General features: G+C 41.7%; 1 protein-coding gene across 1 annotated transcript; it reads right to left on the bottom strand.

Moving 5' to 3' along the window:
* Nucleotides 1-645: 645 nt before the first annotated feature.
* Nucleotides 646-8600, bottom strand: LMO2 (LIM domain only 2). The gene is made up of 3 exons (XM_084631418.1): nucleotides 8415-8600; nucleotides 4349-4564; nucleotides 646-1614 (listed from the first exon to the last, which is right to left on the bottom strand). The coding sequence occupies exons 1-3, from the start codon at nucleotides 8453-8455 to the stop codon at nucleotides 1395-1397; spliced, it is 477 nt and encodes a 158-aa protein (XP_084487544.1). The 5' UTR covers nucleotides 8456-8600; the 3' UTR covers nucleotides 646-1394.
* Between the last annotated feature and the right edge of the window lie 15665 nt (nucleotides 8601-24265).

Genomic DNA, 24265 nt, shown 5'->3' on the forward strand with positions numbered 1-24265 from the left:
GGTGCTGCTGAGGGTGTCAGGAGGTCACAGCTGTGGCTCCCTGTTCCGGAGGCTGGTTCTATGCCTGCTATGCCCTGAGCATAGTGTAAAGCAGTGTCAGGGCTGCTAAAAGTACAGCTGCTGTTTATGGCCCCCAGGCCAATGCACCAGCTGAGAATATTTGGACCACAGTAGCACTCTCTGGCCACATTGTCTCTCTTCTTCCATGTCCTCATTATGGTCCTTATTCTTGGATCCCCAGTTCTGTGGCTACAGGGAGATCTGCTAGCTTACTGCCCCCCAATACCACTGGCTATATCAAAGAAGAGAATATAAATTGTAAAACTGTAAATCTAGGGGTCAGTGACAGCATGTGGTGAATGGTAATAGCTCTGCTGAAAACCATCAGACAGGCAAATGCACCATGCGTCGAAAGCCTTGGACTCACTTAGTTACACTCTAGTATTGACCTGGGTTCTTATGTCACTGCCTGAGACTGGAGCACATCCCTTTGGAATATGCCCTTGAGCAGATTGATAAGAATCAGCTGTGCACCAAATGAAGCCAAATGCAGCCATGGTGCAAATAAATGAAATAAATAATACCAATGCAAAAGCAAACTCAAGTCCAAACAGTTGTACATTATTGAAAGAAATAACAACGCTCAAACCTTCTGTTGTTTTTATTAAAGCATTCAGGTTCTTACTACACACAACAAATAGTTTATTGATATAATCTAAATTAATAAAATAGTTGAACAACTCTTTAGATTTATATTTGTATAGAAATGATCTGTGGAGCATCTCACCTTCAAACAGTGCTGCTTGAAAACAGCTATTCATCAGAATTTATTGAAAGAATTGTTTGGGGCTAGATGTTGCACTTTTCATTCTCAGGGAAGAGGGGGAGATTTCCATGCAAAAGAACCATTTTCTCTCCTGCACAAAGCTTAAGGCTTTGGAGACTCTGACTGACTCTTCATCTCCTGTGTCCTTCCTTATGTCTACATTGGAAACTATTGTCTAAACAGAGTAACTAGAAAAGATGGGAAGAAAAATCAATTGCACAATCCTAGTCTGCGAGTGTCAAAGTCATAATGTCTCTTTACACAACAAGTCGTTACTGCATTTCCAGTTATGAGAATCCATTATCACAATGTATTTGTTCCCCAACTCTCGCCTACATGGCTGATAAATGTCAGTTATTGTCAATACGCCTTTGCTAATAGAAGTCAGCCTATTTTCTATTGCTTGTAGTTTAGATTCTATGTAGCACTGTCTGAAAAGTGCCTATGCTGTGATCTTTCCCCTCCCAGTTTAGACAAAGCACATAGTTTGAGTGATTATCTCCTCATTGCAGCTATGCATTTGTGCCACCCATAAGATACCTCTTGATGACTATGAGGCATGTCCTGGCTATATCATCCCATTTATCTTAGTCCACTCATAGATGTCCTGCTCACACACTATGTCTGAGTTGATGAGGAGGTATCTGTCTCCGACACAAAAATGTTTCTGGCAAGCAGCACATTTGAAGCATTCCAGGTGATATACTTTGTCCTTCACTCGCATAGTCATCTCATAGGCCCGGATTCGCTTGTCACAGGAAGCACAAAGGCCATCTTGGCCAAAGAGTCTAAAACAACAACAACAAAGAGTTATGCAAAGTTTCCTTGGAGAAAAGGCAGGGTAGGGGGAAAGAGAGAGAGAACTGAAACAAAAGAAGTGCACAATATTGGCTTTTTGCCACATTTAACATTGCACTGTAAGATATATAGAAGTTTAAACATTTGCTTGATGAAATCCAATGAGCAGGGACACTCAAAACTTTCCAGCATCAGTGGCATCCAGCAGTGGTGACCTGCCAAGAACCCATGGGCGTCACCTATTTTTTAAAAGAATATACTTATTTGTTATGATCAAAGTAAGGGTCTAATTCTGAAAGGCAATGAACAACTTCAATGGGATTTGAACCTCTCTAGATCAGACCATGAATTCAAACCACTCTAATACTTTCTTTCCACTCTCAATACTTGTTTTCACTTGTATCTTTCCTAATCAATCAGTAGAAATTACCTGCTGATTGATAAATCTTGCCATTGCTCAGTTTTGTCCCCACTATGCTGCAGGCTATGTTTTAGGATTCTGTAGGGTATCTGAGATTCTTTTAAATTCAAATATCAGAGGGGTAGCTGTGTTAGTCTGTATCCACAAAAACAACGAGGAGTCCAGTGGCCCCTTAAAAACTAGCAGATTTATTTGGGCATAAGCTTTCGTGGGTCAAAAACGAAAGCTTATGCCCAAATAAATCTGCTAGTCTTTAAGGGGCCACTGGACTTCTCATTGTTTTTAAACTCAAATGTTTCTCTACTCATGAAAGCACTCCTGCTAGGTTTCAGCAGCTGGACTCTGTGACCCTCTAGAAATCCATTTTAGCCCGAAGGATTTTATGATCTGGATTGCTCTTTAAGCCATATTAAGAAACCCTATTGAGACCATAATTATTGGGTTGTCTATTGAAAGGACCCTCTAATGTATGCACAACATGTTTATCCCTCTCACAAATGCACTACTTTCAGCTGGAACACTATGACCTATTCATCTGTGTGTCATAATGTAATGTCATCCTCTACGGTAGGCTGCAGCTTGCAGAGTTTAAAAACCCTATAATTAATACATAAACAGAAAACATCTTATTATTTTTAATAAGAAAGGGAGAAATTCAGAAATATTATTTGTTTGAAATATTTGCTTGTGTGTTTAAGTTCTCTGCTTTGCTGCATTAATTTTAGAACTAGTGAGTCCATTTCCCATATTTTTACTGTGTTTATCATAGGCTGTGCCTGCTTCAAGAACCTACTAGGTTTGAAAGACAAAAAACCTATTAGACTCAGCTCTCTGAAGGAAAAAGAAATAATTTCTCTTGTCCACCAGGAGATGTCGCTGTTCACTTCTGCCTAATGAAAGTAATACTAATATTTTATAAAGGTTGTGAAATGCTCCATTTCTGAAAACAGGCAGTCTCATTGTACAAAAAACACATTAATTTTGTTCCCATGGCCTGTTATTCTAATTAAAAAGTTAGTAAATATTTGGCAAGTGCACATGGGACTGGATCAATGTTAGAATGTTTCATATAATGGAGATGTACAGTTTAAGCCATTATTGGGGCCCAACCTCCAGTCTCTAGCAAAACTCCCATTGGAAAAGCTATGGGATAAATTTACTAGGAACTCTACTCTCTCCCCCTCCCAATTACCTACACTCTTAAAGGAAGTTTTGTGTAAGGAATATCAGGTTCAATATAAAACTAGACCCTAAAAAGCTGGGGGAGGAGGGGAAATGTGGAGTTCCTACTTATTCCATGCCACCAGCTTCTAGAGCACAAAGAATACATTATAACAAGTGATGTAGAAGGAGAAATACACTTTAATTGTAATCAAGAACACACAGGTTCTTTGTTATCAAGGTATTGAGAAATAATATATTAAAAACTTTAACTCATCTGCTTTGTCAAAATTTATAAGTAGAAAGAGGGCAAGGATCTACTAATGCAAAAATTGTAACAGGTGCTCTTATAGGATCAGATTCAGGAAGACACTAAAGCAAATGCTTAAATCCATTCTATTCAGGACAATGCTTAGGCATGTGCTTTTAACTTTATGCACATGCTTAAATTACATTGATTTCAAGTTCTCCTGAACTGGGCCATAATTATTATAATAAATGTAAACAGCACCGTACCTTTCAGCCTGAAGGGTCCTAGAGAACTTTAAAAACTGATACTCAAACCACAGTTATTGCACAGCAAAACACCCCTCTTCCCCAATATAGAGAGTAGCAAAGCAAAACATCTCTTTCCCAAGTGGTATTATTGTAGTGTGGAAGACGGAATTTGACTAGACACCAGGATACCTTGTTCTTACAAAAGTGGCAGAAGATCTTTCATATGCACTCATCCTTTAGGGCTCAGTTACTATATACATTGCATCAGAAAGGCAACACCTGCAGAAGTACAACTCCTCTAAAACCATGCTGGGGCATTGGCTCATTACTGACTCAGAGGGAAGAGTAACACTTCCTGACTCTTCAGCACCTACTCAAGGTGTCCTCATGCAAGTGCTAACACAGCTCAGTTCTGCTTAGCTTCCTAGATCAGCAAGCACACTTAGCAAAAGGTGGTGCAACCACTGTGACTACCCTCAGCATTTATATTTTAGGAATAAATTATTCAGTATAATCTTATCATGGATTTTTGTGCTGCAACATCATTAGGGATCCTAGCTTCATTCTAAATACCTCAATAAATCTGAATTTACAGAAAGCAAGCAAGTTAGGATAGGCTAGTATAGGGTAGGAAGGCTCTGTACCTGAGATAGTCCCTCCTGCAGAGTTTCCTGCCCAGTTTATAGTACAATCGTCTCCCCACCTCTCCAAGCCTGCATCCACATAAGTCACAGCTGAGGCAGTCCTCGTGCCAGTACTGATCGATCGCTTTCAGGAAATAACGGTCCCCAATGTTCTGCTGACAACCTCCACATGTCAGCAGTGAAGGGGGGATTTGGAGCACTTCATCCACTGGTTCCCTAAGAGAATGAAACAATTGTTGGAGAAGGGAAAGCCCTTTAAACTCAACCAAACAAGCAAAAAACCAAACCAGTCGCCTAATTAGAATAGGAATTATTGCCAGATTATTCTCCCATTGAAATCAATGGCAGCCCCCTTCACCTCCTTTTTATCAATGGGAGCAGGAGTAGGCTTTTTTCATTTGTTTTAAAAACAGAACAGCCTAATATTTAGGAAATCACCAAAGGTGGCTAAAACATTGTTAATTCTTTGTTTCTTCTTGTGCAAAGACTGCGGTGCAAACATGACAATCTGTACAACACCGCTCGCTGTTCATTGCAGTAAACACATTTAACATGTTGTAAATGAATTGTCTGTATATGTGTACTACTGCCCTCTACTGAAGAGAATAAAAATGTCCCAACTATAAGTCATAGTCACCACACTGCTATAAAATAAGCAAGATTGTAAAAATGAATAAATACAACAGGCGAGACTCTGGCCCCATGGAATTCAATGGAAGTTTTGCTCTTGACTTCAGGGGTGCCAGAATTTCACCCAACCTTACTACAATATTTTTTTCCTCCTGGTCAATGCAACCAAGAGCCTGATTCTGATCTCACTTACACTGGTTTTACACCAGTATAACTGCACTGACTTCAAGGAGTTACTCCTGATTTATACACATGTGGATGAGAGGAGACTCAGGTCCCAAAACTGTATTGTGGTAGTACCTTAAGAGGTTTTTTTGGAGCAAATATTCATCCACAGTATTTTGTTCCTATACCAGTCTGACATCTCATCATTTTTAAACAAGAAAAAGAAGGAATGGATCTACTAATACAGGGGATGAAGCCATAATTTTCTGCAAATACACTTTAAGAAAGTCTCATTGTTGCCTGTTTGCATCACTTTGCAAGTTCTGCCAGAAACACTACTGCCAAAACATTAAAAGAATGACCTATGGGCTTAATCCTGTAAGGTGCTGAGTACCCTGGCCTTGATCCAGCAAAGCATGTAGGGTCTTATGCAATGCTCATTGAAGTCACTGGAAATATGACTCCACTGGATTAGACCCTTAAGCACATGCTTAACTTTAAGCATGTGACTCGTCACATTGAATTCAACTACTCAGATGCACATGTTTAAGTGCATTCCTGAATCAGAGCCAGCGCCCTCAACAGCTGGTAGAATCTAGCCCAGTATTCTTAAGTACCTTATTCAGTTACCGAAATCACAATCTGTGGATAATTTGCTTTTATTACATGCTGCAACTGGACTGGTGAGGGCAGAATGTAACTACACTGCCAGAAGGAAATCTGGCAGTTTAGCATTTTCAACAGGCCAGGGAAACGAACATTTTTCTACCACCTTCACTTACTGGAGAAAATAGTTTCCTAGTCAAAAGTTACTTTCTTCAGTGTCTGAAAAAATGTACAGTGCTCCAGCACTTTCATCCTAACAACTGCAGTTCTTACTTAGGCAAAACTCCCTCTGACTTCACAATTCAGTCATAAGATAGCATCTGCTCTTATGCACTTCCATTTTCACTCTTCACAGTTTATATAGCTGTGTCCTAACATTCTTATGACTTGCAGTCCACACCTGCCAGCCACTATTGCCAGTAAAGTCAATGGGAGTTTCTACATGCAAAGGATCTGACTCTAGAATTTCAGAGCATGTACAAGCAGTCCTCAGACTTACGACACAATTGGTTCCTTAAAATTGGGTCGTAAGTCAGAACGTCGTAACTCGGAACCACAATCTACTCCATTGCGGGACTGAGCATCGTAAACTCAAAACCTACAGTCATAAGTTGAATCAGGGTGTCAATGTAGAACCACCTTAAGTGCCGTTTGTTGTAACTCGAACGTCGTAAAGTCAAGGACTGCCTGTACCTCTGTGCCCTGTGCTTTTCATGCAGTGCTACTCATAGTACCATCCAAGCACATATATAACTATAAAGGAATGTATGATGTTTCTGTGAGGCTGGCTTGAAAACATCAATGCACTAAACAACACACATAAGCCAAATAATATAAACAGGGCATTATACCCACAGAACAAAGCACTGTGTTTTTACCTGCAGTAAATCCTACAGGTCCACATGAATATTTTAGGGATATGAGGAGATAAGGAAGCAGCTTTTCCACAATAAATGCATCCCTTCTTTTGGGAGTTCAGATGTACACATACATGCACCAATATCAGGAACCATGAGTTAGTTATTTCAAAGCCCAAGTCAGGTACTACAGTCTTACACTCTGGCAGATGATCTCTTGAGCTGCTTTCCAGCCCTGCTGGAACCTATGATTCTATGTTTATTTTTAATAGAATTTCTGTTTCATGCATTTGCTTTCTTATGTGCTTGGATTTTATACCCAACAGTTATTCACTACAACATAAAGTAGGTAAATAAATAAATAAATATTGCTACTACTTTGTAGTTGAAACCTTAAAAAAAGGTACCTAGAAGGTTAAATTATAATTCCTTAAAAATCAATGGGAAATGAGAAAAATGGTAACAAATGCAAAATGTCTGATATGACATATTAACTGCCTTAGACCATGTGTGAGTTATGTTTTACACGTATTAGATTAGGGCTTCAGAAGACAACATTCTTAATGACTTACAGGAAACAAAGCCCAAATTAATTAAATTTATAGGGGGAAATAATATTTTAAGTTTTACATTGAAAACCAGAATTTTACAAGTGTTTTTTCTCTGTAATATCACAGTGCCTCTGAGACACAGACAAGTGTAATGTGCCTAATGCTGCTCTTGAGATGTACAGCCCTGGAATTCAGTGAAATGACACCACACATTATGGAGCTGAGTTAACACTCCTCTTCCAATTAAGTGCCTGCATGTGCTTGGTGTACCAATGGATGGCTCCAGGAAATCTACTGAAAGAGCCAAATCATAATGCTACCATCAGTTACTGAATTTATGTAACCTCATCCACAAAGGTGGCAAATGAGAACAAATTTCTCCTCCCATGCCCTCCGTGTATCAATTCTTTATATATTTGTGGTCCATGTACAGAACCCCTACCTCTCACACACCACCATTATAATCTTTTGAAAGTTTCAAACTGTGTAGTATGAAAATGTGGAAGTTGTATACCATCAGATAACAGTTCTGACCTTTCAGTCTAGTCAGCTGGTTGGGCAGATTAAACATGGAGCAGAGACTGAAAATAAGTTAAGCTTTGGAAAGTATTATGCACCCGGTATCTCTGAATTATTCTCATCAGCATCACTGAATCTCAAGAAGTGGGGAAGGGGGAATGCACTGATGCTAAGGGTTGTTAGATTTTTTTCAAACAGGAGGTTTATTCTGGCAGGTTTTTCACAAAACCTGAGAAATCTGAAGACTTTATATTCTTGTTTCAACTCAAAATGGGGAACTGAATGTCTCTGGGCTGGTGCTGCCATCCACATGAGTAGCACACTGATATCCACAGAGGTTGCCTAGTTCAGCACCAGCTCAATGAAATCTACCAAACCTCCCCATTACATTACATGCACCAAAGTGACACACTACCAAATCCACCCAGGTTGTAATATTACAATGGCAGCAGGGTTTGGAAGGGGATGGGGGTTGCTCTGGACTTTGTGGCATGCAGGGATATTATTTTAAAGGTAAAAGCAGCCCTAGTATATTTCTGAACCACCTTTTACAAGAAAGATCTCCAAAGCATCTCCCTAGAACTGGTGCTTACACAAAATAAAAATAAATAACTAAATAAATAACAACAACAACAAATGACTCTTGAAGCTCATAAAGTCCTTTTCAAGCCCATTTGTTGGAGAAGCTCAATATCCATCAAAACACAGAGGCGGTTAGGAATGAAAAAGGCCACTTACTCGGAAGGATCGAGGCTTTTCCTCTCGATGGCTGATGACATTGGCAGGGCTTGTTCCTTTGTAGTGTGTCTGTGGTAGGATCTGCCCCCTCTGCCCCTACAAAGGCTATCTGCTCCTGATGCCTTTTCACCAGCTGAGTTTCCCCTCCACCCCCCAATGACATTCACAGGATTTCCTCCTGCAACACCAAAGAGAGAAAGAAATATGGGCTGTTGCTGCTGCTGGGTTATGTCTCCGCAAGGCTGACCCTTAGGATCTAACCTCCCATCCTTGCAATGCTCCTCCTGTTTGCTGCGTGGCTGGGCAGCCCCAGCTGCTGCTGCTGTTCAGATCACTGATGGAAATAGACTGTCTCCGCTGTCACTGCTGCTTACCCTGGAGTCCTCTTTGCTTTGCTTATGCTTTCTGCCTGGACAGCTCTGTACATGCTCTAGACTGAGATAGGTGCATATGCTGCAAATGCAGAGATCAGCATCATCCTTATTATTATTTAGCTCAGCCCCGAGTCTCTGGTTTCATTTCCTTTTTCCTGATCACGATTCAAATACAATAGAAGGAAATCACACTTAAAGAGACAGCTGCCCATTTCTTAACTGGACTCCTGGGGATTTAGCAATACAAACAGCAGCATCACGACCGAGTTGGCTTCTTAAAGGGCCAGTAGCACCCTCGCCACAGAGTCCGTGCTGGGGAGCTGACTTTGCATTTTCACAATCCAGTGCAATTTAAGATTACGATATAGTTTTGCAGCAAGCGAACAAACAGATATGAAAACGATCTTCTGGGCGTGTATCAAGTACCCAGTACTATTTTTACTAGCACCTGAACCACATATATTACCAAAAGGACTCTAGGGTAATGGCATCTTTCTCTCTCCCTCTCGCTGTGTGTGTTCAGTGCTTTGAGGTCCAAGAATAAAAAGCATTATGTAAGAACTAAATATTACTATTCTTCTCTACCTAGCTGTGAGCCAGCTAGGTCTCTGTCTCTTTTATTCTATGGTTTGATAGTCATCAGGAATCAGCACAATTGATCCTCACCTAGTTCATGATGGGTAATATAGCAAATGTATACCTTATTGCTGTTTGCTGCTAATTAGCTAGAAAAGCTCTGGAGTGGGAGGTTATTGATCTGTAATTAATCATATAAACACTAGAGATGGGAACCTATGTGACCATTTCAGCTATCTCCCCATCCCTTGGCAGTCTTCACCCCTTACTCTCCCTCAAGGCAGGATGGTTCTCTGCAGTGCATCCTGGAGCAGAGTGATTTACACCAGTAAAATTAAACCTACTACTGCAATTATAGCATTTTGCCTTCCTCTGAAGCATTAGGTACTGGGCACTGCTGGAGGCAGGGCACTGGATTAGATGGACCATCTGCTCCAGTAATTGCAATGTGAAAGATCAGAAATAACATATGAGTGAAGAATGAGAGAACTAGTTCACTTATATATTGATTCCCATTTCAGGAATATATTTGGCCTATTTTTATTACCCCAGTCTCATTTTATTAACCCCTTGATCCAGTTCTTTGGTCAATGGGGCAATAACACCACAGAAACATTAAGGGTCTGATCCAAAATCCAGTGAAGTCAGCTGAAAGACACCTGTGGACTTCAAGGGGGATTGGATCAGGCCCTAAGAAATCTCTGAAGCCATCTTTGATCATTAGGAAACACCCATCCATTTTATTTAAATATAATGTGTCCAATACACTTTACACTTACAGTATGATAGTCACATTCATAATCCAACATTTTTAACTAAAGGAAAAAGCACTTAGTCTTCATCCGCAGGATGGAATGGTGTGATAAATATTTCATGTCAGATATATTAACTCTATGATCAGGAGCAAAAAGTAAACCTTCCAGAAAGAGAGAATAATTAAACTGCCCGGGACTTTATTAAGATGGCTTGAAGGATTAGTAACTGAATTTTAAGGGGGACCAAGAATAAATGTAAGGACTTGCTTTTTAAAACTTTAATTAAAAAAAAAAAAGTAAAGCACCAAGGGTTCAATCCTACCAGGAATGGAACACAGCTATAAGGCCACTGTCTGACCTCCAGTCAGACCAGTTCAGGCCAGGCCTGGAGCTGGCTACTAAACAGAGAAGACTCAGTGAAGTTAATGAGACACCCAACCTGCTTAAAGTGAAGCATGTGCTTAAAGGCTTGGCTGGACTGGGCAAGAGTGCTCAGCACCCTGCAGGACCAAACTGAAAGAAATGTAACATTTTACAATAAATATATTGATCCAGTTAACTTTGTGCAATTTCTAGATCCTTAATAAAATGCCAGAGTCAGTGGGGTTGCAAAGCAGTAATTGAGCATGGAATTTAGCCCACTGTATCTTCTTATTCTCTACATACTATTGTGCATTTGCACCTGCCTGCATTATGTCCAGCAGTAGGTCATACAACTTTGTTGCTTAATTTTTTTTAATAAAGCATGAATTGGTTGTGAAAATAACCTTATCACTGCATGTGTGAAGTAAAGTGTTCTAGATGGGATTGCTCTCAAGGACAGTCAATATTCAAAGTTCTAGCTCCAAAAGTCTTTTTCTTTTTTTTTTCTAATAAATATTATTTATTTATTTAAAAAACCCACAACAGTGCACATATTTACAGGAAGAGCCTATTGGACACAGTCCAGCCAAGGAGAAAAATCACTCAGCGCAAACCTAACAATGGGTAGACAACTTTTGAAAGAAACATTTAGCGTTCAATCCTGTTAGGAATGGAGCACTGCTGTGAGGCCACTGACATCGGTCAACCACCTCAGGCCAGGCCTGAAGCTGGCCTCCAAGAAGAGAAGGCTCATTGAAGTAAATTGGACACCTACTGTGCTTAAAGTTAAGCACCTGCTTAAAGGTTTTGCTGGACTAGGCAGGAGTACTCAGCACCCTGCAGGATCAAACCTTTAACCAATAAGAACCTCTCCCATCTGGAAATGGCTGAACAAGGTTCAAAGCATCTGGTTAATAGGCTAAGAAGCTGAAGCAGGCTGTATATGCATTTTAGGTACAGGGTTTGACTCATGCTTTCAAGATCCTGGGCAAAATGCCTAAAGAAGGTGATATGCTCAGTTGCTTAAGTAGACAGCCTGTGAAAGTGCTGATGGTGTTACATGATTCTTCCAGATACCACCTATGTGCAAGTCTGAGGAAAAGCATGATGACCACCAGAAGAAGAAGCAAAAAGAAAAGGAGTACTTGTGGCACCTTAGAGACTAACCAATTTATTTGAGCATAAGCTTTCATGAGCTACAGCTCATGATGCATCCGATGAAGTGAGCTGTAGCTCACAAAAGCTTATGCTCAAATAAATTTGTTAGTCTCTAAGGTGCCACAAGTACTCCTTTTCTTTTTGCGAATACAGACTAACACGGCTGTTACTCTGAAACCAGAAGAAGAAGCTCTCTCAATCTCCCTATTCTCCATGGAGATAAGATGCCAGCAGGAGGTAGGGTGGAGAGAACTGGATACAGAGGAAAAAGCAGATCACTTCGCTGGTGTGGAAGATAACAAATGTTCGTTTCACTGTGCTTAGTGAGAGAGTGCTGCTTGAACTCAATCTAGTTAAACAAACAGTAATCAGGAAATACTGCATGAGGATTAAAGTTGTCATGGTACCTTAAATAGGCTGCACTACAAAGACACAAGGTAACATTAGGCTCCATATGGCAGGTGCAGTTTCAAACCAAACCAAAAGAAGGTCACTTTGCAGGCAGCACAGTGGCTGAAGACAAAGACAAACTGTCAGGAAGAAGTATCCTGCATTGGTGGGCATGCACCAGACTGCAGGATTTGTCTGAGTGGAATTTCCATGAACAGTGCTTAATTTGTGCCAGGGCTTGCCAGGGCTGAGCCCCGGCACCTCTAGGCTTGGCAGTTCATAGTCCTGGTACCTATGGGCTTGCTGCATCAGTTATGAAAGTAAAAATATTGCTTGAGTCCTAGCACCTCTTTCATTACAAATTAAGCACAGCCCATAAGCATCTAAAATAAGTGCCTTCTCCTAAACTTTCAGTGGCTGGATTCAACACCAAATCCCAGTGTATTAACTGACTGAAAGCTGAGTAAGGAAGTTCTCCTTAAGAACTGGTTTTCTAGCAGCTCTATTAGGGTGAGGAAAATGCACATAGCAAAGTAATGGATTTCGTGAGACAACTCAATTTTTCCTGACCAGGTTTGTAGACAATAGATACTGATTCTGATGAGAAGGACAGTATTCTAGTGGGTAGAGCAAGAGACTGGGAATCAGGACGGGCTTTTTGCACCATTTGGGCAAGTCATTTAACTAATTGTGCCTCAGTTTCCCCATCTGTAAAATGCTTATCTCCCTCAATGGAATGCAAGTTTAATTAATTCATTTTTCTTTCCTTATGAGGAATGCTACAAAAGTACAGAGTGCTATTAATTGCTAGAGCCTGCAGTGCCTATGTTTCCTGCATGGGGACTAAAAGACAAGTATTATTTGTAATGTAATCTTTTCTTGTCATTGTACCTTTCTCCAGGAGGCCATGTTTTCCAGTGGTGTTTAACACAGCTTTTCATAATCATGGACTGCTTGGAAATCATGAGCAATGAGTGTTGGTTTCAATTAACTTTCATTAAGATGGATGATCCTGTAGACTTGCTCTTGAAGCAAGGCCTAGATCAAATCCAATGTTGCTGATTGTATTTATCATGCAGAACATGTGCACTAAAGGGCTGTGAATAAATTGGCTGGCTATGTCAGCATATTTCTCAATGAGAGCATTTTATATAATGTTTCACAGCTCCTATGGAAAGTGTCATCCAAGCAAAGAGCTAAATTAGTGCATTTCCAAAGAACTGCACCCCCGTTGGAATCTGGGGAGCCGTCATTATCCTTGCTTTTGATCTCTCCTTATGCGAGGACTTCCTCTTGTACTAACAGAGCTCAGTCCAGCCAGACCTTAGCATTATTTTAAGGCTGACTGTAGCTGAGCATTTCCCATACATTGCATTGATAATGTGGAACCATTTCAGATCACACCTGTTTATAGATGAAAAGGCCAAGAACTAATTTTGTTTCTTTCAACTATAATGGATGAAAATCATTTTGCTTTTTACCTTAAAGTGTAGTTAATGAACCATTTAACACAAGAATAGAATCTCATTGACTGTGTGGTGGGTTAGTTGCTAGCCCTCCAGCTATTAGGCCAGAAAGGTTTGGAATCAAAACCATGTCTAGTGGTTAGAGCAAGACTCCAGGCTTCTATTCTTGATTCTGCCACTGTTTCACAATGTGACCTTCGGCAAATCTCCTCACCTTTTGTGCCTCAGTTTCCCCATCTGCAAAGAGGGGAATAAGGGCTTGTATATGTGGTGAGTTACTGAGTGGCAAGCCAGGATCTAAATCTACCACACACCAGCTTGCTACACAGTAATTCACTGTATGGACGTTGCTACAACTCACTGAAAGTTCCAGACTTCAGTTTAGCATGTGCGGAAAGCTTGTGCACTATAGGTTTACACCCTGGCTTGCTGTGCAGTAATTCACCATGTAGAGAACTCCTTAGATGTATCTGCTTCACATGCGCTGTGTAATAATGATTGTACAGTCCTTGCATGAAGGTCCTATAAAAGTGTAAAGCTGCCACTACGGTGCAAGCTGCACTCTGAGAAGTGCAAGCTTTCTGCTAGGAGATTTAACTGAGGTACTTTGTGTCCACCTGTAGTCTCAATTAAAGAACTCAGTTTACTTTATGAAAACTATATGTGACCTACTGCTGGACACATATTGGCAACTCCATTACAGTACTATCCCATTACATTGCAAAGTGCGGATTTGGGATACCTTAAAGGTGAAAGGCAACATACAAAAACATATTCTTTTCCTTTTTTCATTTGCTACCTTTTCAAGGATCTGGAAAGCTCTTTTATCCAATAACTTTGTCTATGTGCACTGCATCTTTCAAAGTGCTGTTTCTTTTATATGCAGGACTCTACACCTTTAAAAAGAGCTAGCTGCTATCATTCTTTTTAAGTTTTCTAGGGATGGAGATGGTGATAGGATGTAAGGGAGGTTTCTCTGAGTGAGGAGAGCAGGATCTAGCCCTAATGGCTTTTGAAACTCTTGGTAAATCATGTATTCAGAGGACTTGAAAAGTCCTGGCCAAGGACACACTTGTCTTTTTTTCAGGATCAACCTTTTCCTTCAACTGAAGAAAACAATGAAGTCTGCAGTTTGGGTGAGGGTTGCCCTGGGATTGTGGAGTCTAGACTTTCAGATAAGATGATAAAGTGCAGAAAGAAGATCTAGTGACTAAATGTTTTGCCTTATTTCTTTCAACAGGCAACAAAGATGAAATCAGCCTGCTTTTACAGCCAAGAGAAAGCTTCCATGGCAGGTCACACCACTGATGATGAAAATTAAGTTATAGGCAGCCGGATGAAAGGATGTTTCACTGGAGAAATGTGTAAAGGGTTTTTTTTCCCCCCCTCTCTTCCTCCCTCTTTTTTTATTGATTTCTCTCACTCCCATCAAGACTTTGCTGCCTTGCGCACAAGCACAATCCAATTACGTAAGCGCCTTTCTCCACAAGGCTATTGCTCTTCGAAGTCATCCTTTCAAGTAATTTGCACTTTTCCTGTGGTAAGTACTTTCACTCACTCTCTCATGTGCCACTGCCCAGGCACATGAGTCACAGGGTATGGCTACACTGCAATCAAGAGGTCTGATTGCAGCACTTGTAGACATACATGAGCTAGCTTTGATCTAGCCCCTGACTGTGGGTACATACAGATTCTTGCATACAATTACACCATTAGGGTGTGGACGGAGAGGAGCACTTTCTGGCTAATGGGCACAAAGCTCTTATTTTAGTATTAAGGGTCTGATCCTAAGCCTATTGGAGTCAAGGGATAGATACCCATGGACTACATGGGCTTGGAATCAAGCCCTGAAAGAATTATTGACCTTAGAAAATGACCACTAAGTGTGAATACAAAATAGTTGGTCTCTCCTAGGTGGAAGGCCCAAGGGAATTATTGGGCAACAAGAAATTCTGTAGTTCAGTGTCCCCAGGGAAGACTCTATCATAATGATCATCTTTAGTACTCATATGGTGGTTTTCATCTTCCAATAGCATTACAAACAATAGCATAATTTGTGTGCAAGTAGCCTACATGGTTTCACATTGCTGTTTGCCAGGCTGTTTAGTAACAAGACAGATTTGTAAGATTATCCCTGGCATTAGCTGGCACACACAGTGCCCAGTGCATCCATTAGTAGATGGAGTCTCCTGGTAGATGCAGTTGCCTTGGCATCACTATTAGATGTATTAATCCTGGCACCACCTGACAATATACACCATTATCTCTAACATCACCTAGGACTTACACTAACCTTGTTGTCACCTCCCGCAGGGTTTCCATTCTTATTTTTAATTACTTGTGAGCACTTAAATACCATGGTGATGGGTGCCATAGCACAGAGCTGCAGATAGATTAGGTACATAGCAGCACTAATCTCATCACCACCAGATCTACATGGGCATCTGGTATCACAAGGAGGCTGTATGGCCTAGTGGCTAGAACATAGTGGGTAGAAAACCTGGGTTCTATTCCTGGTGATGCCACTGGCCTGCTGGGTGACTTGGGCCAAGTCACTTCACCTCTGTGTGTCTCGGTTTCCCGATCTGTACAGTGGGGGTAATGATACCGACCTCCTTTGTGAAGCTCTTTGAGATCTATTGATGAAAAGTGCTAAATAAGAACTAACTATTATTATTGAGGGGTCTCTGAAGAGTAGCATAGGTGAGTGCCCTGCCAGTAACACAAACAGCAGCACAGAGAAACAAAGTTCACATCTTGGAGCTCAGCATTTGCACCGTTCCTTAATCTCTCAAGCCCTGTCACTCTCCCTCCATAGTCCCTATATATATATTCACCCACTATCCATCTAACCCCTTGTTATGCTGCACCCCCGGTTGCAGCTTCATCTTCAGGCCACTGCACTGTAGCTCTTTATCCTCACCCGCACACATTATCCCACAAGCCTACTTTCAACTGATCTTGTAACACTTCTTAACAGGACAGAAATCTCCTCCCCGGGGAATGTGTGATGCATCATTTGAGTTATTTTTTGTACATAACGAGGTTGTGTTGCAGGCATTCCAGTCACCTAATTATTATCCTTGACCTTGGGAAAAAAAATCTGAGTGCATTTAACAACAACCCCAGTGAGCTGAGGCAGCTTTGCAATTACGTTGCATAATGTTGTCACGCAAAGGAGGTTGCCAGGGAGATAATGGTAAACACCAGCCTCAGTTCTGTCGGAAAAATAATTGGAGTCATCTCCCTCTGTGGCTGGTGCAGAGGAGCAAATTGGATGGGTAAATTTTCAGTTACTGTAGACATCAGCAGCAACACCGCACTTCACCATTGACCAGATCATTAGTCCCCTTTAAATGCTATGGCCATAAATTGTCTGGCTTCCCCTCAGTACGCACAAGAGTGCATGTAAGCATCATTGCAGTGTGAAACCTGAAAGCTGACTGCACTATAACCTTTATTTTTTTTTCATGCTGTTATTACATCTCTTCTGATTATTTACAATGGTCCTATCAAACTGCTGCATTTGCCAGTGAATCCATCACTTCTGACAACTCCACAGATAATATAATCCTGGTAGTTTTGTAAATAAGGGGCTAAATTCTCCTTTCAGTTACACTGGTCCAATCCCATTGCCTTCACAGGGGTCACACAGAGTAATCAAGTGAAGAATTCAGCTTCTGGCAATTCCCTGTTATTCTACCTCCTTGCTTTCTGCACTAATTGCTGCTATACAACATCTGTTTCATCTCAAAAGGGCCTCTACAGCGGTTGTCGGTACCACCTCTGCTTTGCTAGCATATAAAGATGCTTAAATGAATGTAGAAGAGCTGGGATGCTTTGAGGCTCTCTGGCAGGATTGTTAGGTACTTTTCTCCCCATTCTTGGTCACCAAACAGTATCTGTATTTGTTCCTCCTCCCCCCTCCCCATTATTCATAGAAGTGCTCCCTTGAAATGTGTTGTTTTCTGAATGGACATTGTAGCACTGGAAAGTCTGGTTAGCATGGGGCAGTTATGAGGGAGGCAGTTTCAGGGCTGATGTGAGTTATACAGCTATATCCAGAGGTGCCCACAGATATTTCAGCAAGTATTTCATTTCTTGCCTATGTTTCAATCAGACACCTCACTCTGCAATGAATTAGGGTCTGAACATTCCCGGCTAAATTCTGCTCTCAATGACACCCATGAAATCCCATGATAACAAAGCACCAAATCTGGCCCGAACAGATATAGACTTTAAGGCCAGAAGGGACCATCATGATCATCTAGTCTGATCTCATGCATATTGAAGCCCATAGAACCAGGGCCAGCTCCAGGCACCAGCTTTCCAAGCAGGTGCTTGGGGCGGCAATTAGAATGGGGCAGCCGTCTGTGTCCCGCAGCAGCAATTCAGCAGCAGCTCCGCCGCTTTTCCCGCCACAGCAGCTTTTGGACGGCAGCTCCACTGCTGTTGTGGTGGCGGCAATTCGGCGGTGACTGCTTGGGGCGGCAAAACTGGTAGAGCCGCCCCTGCACAGGACCTCACCCATCCACTCGTGTAATAGACGCCTAACCGCTGGCTGAGTTACTGAAGTCTGCAAATCATGATTTAAAGACTTCAAGTTACAGAGAACCCACCAAGTTTAAACTTGCAAGTGATCCATGCCCCACGCTGTAGAGGAAGGCAAAAAAGCCCCCGGGGTCTCTGCCAATCTGAGCCAGGGGAAAATTCCTTCCCGACCCCATATATAGCAATCCATTAGACCCTGTGCACGTGGACAAGACCCAGCAGCCAAATACCTCAGTTGACTAGTAACTCAGTAAATATTCATTCAGCATCCCCTTGGTGTTTCCAACTCTTCTTTCCTGGGGCTTTTAAAGGTTTTCCCTTCTTCTACGTGGAAAGCCCCTTGCAGCTTTGCCATTGGAGCTTAGGCAGAGTGTATGGACCAGTAGTGGCCTTCCTGGTGGTTTGCAAACTGAAACGTCTGATGACCCATGCACTGTAGGTTTGGGCTGTTGGGAGGTGAGCTCTTTCTCTGACAGAATAAAGAAATCAGAGAACAATCGAGCTATGCCATTGGGTTCACATCTCCACCCCTGCCTGATTGCTCCTGTGGCTCCCATCCCCCAGTCTGGCTGAAAGCTCCAGGTCCTATTTCCAGGACCCCTTTTCTCACTGAGCAATCAGACTGTCAGTTGGCGCTGATTCTGGGTGTTACTGATTCCGGTCAAGCCTCTTGTTCTCTACCGTGGCTGTCCCTTAGCTGCTTATACCTTTGGCATTAACAAACTCTCTCCTGGCCATGCAACACAGGCCCTGCCATATTATACATGCACCAAGCATTGCAGTATTGCTGTTCTTTCCCTACCCCTTCTCAATAGATCTCTCTTGATGTCAGACACACTTGTTGGCGCACACATCTTTTATAGCTGTTCTCTCCTGGCCCCCTCTACCATCCAATTAGAAGGCTGTCAGCGACAAAGCCATCACTCCTCCCGCAGCTCCTGACAACACTGGGCACTGCTGTACTGCTGCAGAAGATTAAAGGAGCCTTTCCTTTGTATTATTATCCAGTGGCTGTGTGCTCGCCAGAATCCAATTTCTCTTCTCAATGCATGTGTGTATGGAGCAACTAATGCTCTCCTTAAGAATCCTGTTTTCATCTTTATTAAAAAGAACAAGAACACCAAAAACCAGAGCTGTCTAATAAACATTTCCCCGCTATTTTCTTTTTACCAAGCCTCAAGAGAACTGCAGACCTCGACAGTTACAGGGTTGAGGGAGTGGAGGTGCTTTCTAATGGTTATAACAGGGGACCGGAATCAGGAATCCCAGGTTCTTTTTAATGATTCATTTAAAAATAATGGTGATTCTATTTCCTATTCGGTGATTGCTCTTTACCTTGGAAGTGCTCTGCAACTGAGAAACAAATGGATGTGGAATTCTTTCACCTCTAGATCACTGATTCAAATCTGCTCTAGGCTGGTAGTAACTGAAAGTCACTGTACTCTGAAGACTGTTCAGCAACCTATGTGGTGAATGACAGTCCTGTATATTAACTTTACCACTCAGCATAAAGATTACTGGGTAATACAAAAGAAAAGTTGCTTTAACCTTCTGCAGCAGTACAGAGGTGCCCAGATTTGTCAGGAGCTGCAGAAGGAGTGATAGTCTCAGTGCCTAGATCTCAATGGCATTCCAGGAGTTCTACTGCGAGCGGAGTTGAGCCCATTAACTTTCAAACTATGGATTGCATTAAACAGTAAATGTGATGGATGGAATATGTAGCGTTGAGATGCAGTGTAAATTATCAACAAATGTTGTATAACCCCCAAGAAGGGAAACTAGCAATGTACAAACTAGCTTCAAAACAACCCCTCTGTTAATTTGTTTAGTGTCAAATACTGCACTCAGTTACACTGATGTAAATTTGGAATAATTCCACTGGTACTGCAGTGTGAAGCCAGTGGAGTTACACTAGTACCACTGAGGTCAATATCTGATCCATACAGAGTTAAAGATAAATGCCCTTTAGAATTCCTGATCCCGCTATTCAAAATGAAATGCAAGATCAGGATACTCTTTGAAACTGATAGAAATCGCTCTGTTAGATCTTTCTCTCTTGATCCCGCTCGATCTCTCTCCCCTCTCTGTTAATCAAATCATTGCACTGTAATCAGCTCTGATTCTAAGTCTCTATCTGTAAGGAACAGTGTGAGCTTAGAAAATAAAATGATTTAACAAGTTGTTTCCTTCCTCATTTCTGCCCCGATTGAGTTTATTTCACAATTTCTCCTACTCATATGACTGTTGTTCTGCAACCAGGAAGCCAGTAGGTCATTAATGTCACCTTAGTGTGACACCTTGGCAGAAAGATATTTATTAGGGAATCACTATGTTTGGATTTTCCATTTCAGAATCAGAGATGTCTTCAATGCCTTCTTATTTTCTGAATTCCTAGTCCCCTTAACTCTTACTTACTATATTAGGGAACATATACTTTGCACCAAAGCCTGTGTCCTAAAATAGGATGTAACCAATATGCAGCCACCTGATGCACACAGCAGTAGTAGATATAGCTAAAATGAGCTTTTGGGAGAAATACATCTTTCTTTCCTTTCTAAGATAAATATTGCAGAAATTACATTCTTTCAGCTTACAAATTCGTGTTCTGTATGAAGAGGGGATTTCTTTTGGTCACTTTCAGATGATATAAAGAAAAATGCTAGGAATGCTAAAGCCATAATCCTTCTATTCCTTTTGGCTACACTGTTTTGATAAAAAAATGATTGCAGAATCCTCTTGATTTATAATCAGTATGAGATAAATGTAAACAGGGTATTTGATTCTGAACGAATATGTTTTTCTATTAATAATTGTTCTGAGGGTTTTCTGAAGATTTTTACAAGACAAAAAGCACAGTAATTAAACAGCAGATGGCCTGGAACTGGGAAAAATATTTACAAGTTGGGATATTTTCCCTGATATGTTTTGTTCTCAACATAGTTGTGAACAATTTAACTGTTTTCATTCTCGACAACATAATTCCCAAGCATTTTCCTGCCCACCATAGTAGGAACAATTGAGGGCAGCAAGAGAATAGTCATTATTTAGCCCTGGAAAATATATTGTTAATTCCAAAGCAGGAGACCTGGGATTGGCCCACTTTCTTCGGCGACACAGAGCAAGGACTCTCCATTGGGATCTGATCGGAGTTTTCTGCATTGTTGCTTTCCCATGAGTTGAGGGTCCTTGGTGGACTTCACCCCTCCCTATTCAAACAACCTTCTTGTCTCAGTTTCTGTGTCTCTTTTACCCCAGAAAACTAATCCTATTTTTTTCCTCTGTGTTCTTGTGAATTAACCGAACCACTAAAGCATAAATTTCTGCATGGAAAAAAATTCCTCTGCCCAGGAAAAGGGCATCATTGTATTTTTATATTTATGTCTACTTCAAGTGGACTTCCCGTCAACAACGCCCTAGAGGAAATAAACCAAAATCTGTTACGCATCAGTCTCTGTACTAAGTACTTTGCATTCCATAGCTAATAATAGGTAATGATTTTCAATTGACAACTTACTTCCTCCCAAGTGTCATTTATAGACAATGTCAAGGAGAAAACTGTCAGGGACAGAATCATGTTTGAGAATGCAGCTGGCCTGACTTGACTTCCTGTATGGCTGGCTTCCTGTAGACCCCCAACTGCAAACAGCACATTGATAGGCTAGCTTTGTACAGATGGCTTCCTGTGATAGCTCTTCCTGGTCACCACAGCCTGCTGGATACAGACAATTGTACATCAGCAGTGAGCATTTTATATTTGTAAAACATTTGCATATTTGTCCTCAAGTTGCGGTGACCCTGGTGCAGTTATTCACGCGTGGAACTTTCTGTTCAATCTACTTAGAAAATTGTTCATTGAAATATTTATTCTGTACTTCTCTATTTCCAGCCAGCTGAGTAGCTCAAAGGGGTTTGCAGACAATTATGAATTAAGACTCATAGCACCCAGCTGAGGTAGGTAAATAGCCTTCCAACCATTTCACAAAAAAGTAAATTGAGACACAAAGAGGTTAAGTGACTTGCTCACGGTCATAGAGTGAGCTGCAAAAAAGGACCTATGATTTGTGACTCATGGTCCGAAGCTGTACCCACTTCTTCGCTGCTCTATGAATTCCTTTCATAGTTCGATAAAAAGTCTCTACTTGGTGTTATTATGTAATGGGAGGGTTCGTAGCACTATTAAGAGAAGCCATATTTATGGTGCCTCTAGTCTTCAGATTCTTCCCAGATCACCCTCCTGTGTGTTTTTGCTACTTTGTAAGTCAATTGATACACAGCATAGAGCCAACTCTGGACTCCATTCCACTGCTTAGGAGTCACAAGCCAAGGGACAATTCCCCCAGCATATGAGCCAACAAAAGCAGACCTGTACAGTCCCCTCCTTGCCAGTCTTGGTATAGGCTGAAAGTGGGAGAGACGTCCCTGTAGCACTGAATGCTCCCCTGGGAGTGTTCTAACTTACTCTGGGAGCCATTTTGTCCCCTGCAGCAGCCTGGAATCCAAGGGGTGGAAATATGGCATAAGGTGGATAGCCATCTGTCTTGGGCAGGTTAGACAGAACAAATCCTGCATCTTGGCAGGGGGTTAGACTAGATTGGCCTTGCAGTCCCTTCTTTGACCCTTGCGGTCCCTTCTAGCCTATCCCTATGATTTTATAACAACCTTTTCCCTGCCTCCTTCAGGGCTGTCCCTGGAGGGGGCAGGGCCAGGGGCAGAAGTGACAAATCTGTCACTTCTGAGATTGCCCACACTGGCCAATCGTGCCAGCCTCTGGGGCCCCCCAAAGCCCGGGGCCTGGAGCGGTCTTGGAGCCCTGCAGCACACCCAGGCAATTTAAAAGGGCCCAGGGCTCCCCACCGCCGCTACTGCAGCAGCAGCTTGGGGCCCCTGGGCCTTTTAAAGTCATATTTCTGAGTAAAGTACGTTTGTATTTGTGTTTGTAGGTTGCAGAGCAACTGCTCTCTGAATACCCTGTTTTCTGAGTGCTCTGCAGATACAGTAAATCACCTTTATTGACTACAGTCATTCACCATTGAGCTCCCAGTGACAGTGCTGCAGACTTTGGGACTGGCTCCTGTTCAGGGTTAGAAATGCAGCTGGATCTCTTCCTCATTTAAAATCAAAATGAGAGACAAGCCCATGTTTGATGTTGCTTTCAGTGGTTTTTAACAGAGAGATGCAGATTCTTCATCCTGACTGAGCTCTGATGATAAAAACATAAGAATGTCTGTACTGGGTCAGACCAATGGTCCATTTAGCCCAGTATCCTGTTTTCTGACAGTAGCCAGTACCAGATACTTCAGAGGGAATGAACAGAACAAGTCAATTATCGAGTAATCCATTCCCTGTCATCTAGTCCCAGCTTCTGTCAGCCAGAGGTTTCAGGACACCCAGAGCATGGGGTTGCATCCCTGACCATCTTGGCTAATAGCCATTGATGAACCCATCCTCCATGAACTTATCTAATTATTTTTTGAACCCAGTTATACTTTTAATACAAGAACCAGGGAACACTAAATGAAATTAATAGGCAGCAAGTTTAAAACAAAAGGAAGTACTTCTTCACAAAGCACACAGCCTGTGAAACTTGTTGCCAGGAGATGTTGTGAAGGCCAAAAGTATATAACAGGATTGAAATAATACCCAGTGCCTCTCCTCACTGACCTGTACTAAGTGCATATTTAGACATTTCATTTAGGGTCTCATCCTATGAGGTGATAAGTGGCCCTCAACTCCCACTGTCTTCAATAGGAGTTGAGGGTGCTCAGCGCCTCACAGGATCAGACCCTTAAAGCACTATCCTATCCAGCTTGCCCAGCTTCAGGCAGGAGTAGAAAGTATTTCCTCGGCATTTGGGGTGACTCTTAGCTTCATCCAGACAAAGCTAAAACTACACTCAACCCTTCACTCCACATATGCACCCTCAAACTCCTATGGAAGCTGATGGGTGTCTGAGATGCACAAAGAATGTAGGAGTAAGCCCATATCGTGTAAATATTTTCCATTTGAAAACAATCATTTGCCTCCCCAGTGATTTATCACAGCACAATATGTAATTTTTCTGATGAAAATTAGCAGTAGCAGTCGGCCGGACATGGCATGACTCTTGGATAATGAGGAAGCTTTGCTAGTGTACATCTCTCAGAACTAATATTTACCTAGACTACTTCAGATTTCATAAGCTTTGAAGGCTATCAAATCATATGCTGATCAGACTGGGT

Source organism: Lepidochelys olivacea (assembly GCF_965140295.1).
Source record: "Lepidochelys olivacea isolate rLepOli2 genome assembly, chromosome: 6".
NCBI classification, from domain to species: Eukaryota; Metazoa; Chordata; order Testudines; family Cheloniidae; genus Lepidochelys; species Lepidochelys olivacea.

Coding starts and splice junctions, on each gene's coding strand:
- LMO2 (XM_084631418.1), bottom strand. CDS start 8,455: ATGTCATCAGCCATCGAGAGGAAAAGCCTCGATCCTTCCGA. Junction 4,565..8,414: donor AAAAGCCTCGATCCTTCCGA/GTAAGTGGCCTT, acceptor TCATTCTCTTAG/GGAACCAGTGGATGAAGTGC. Junction 1,615..4,348: donor TGCAGGAGGGACTATCTCAG/GTACAGAGCCTT, acceptor TTGTTGTTTTAG/ACTCTTTGGCCAAGATGGCC.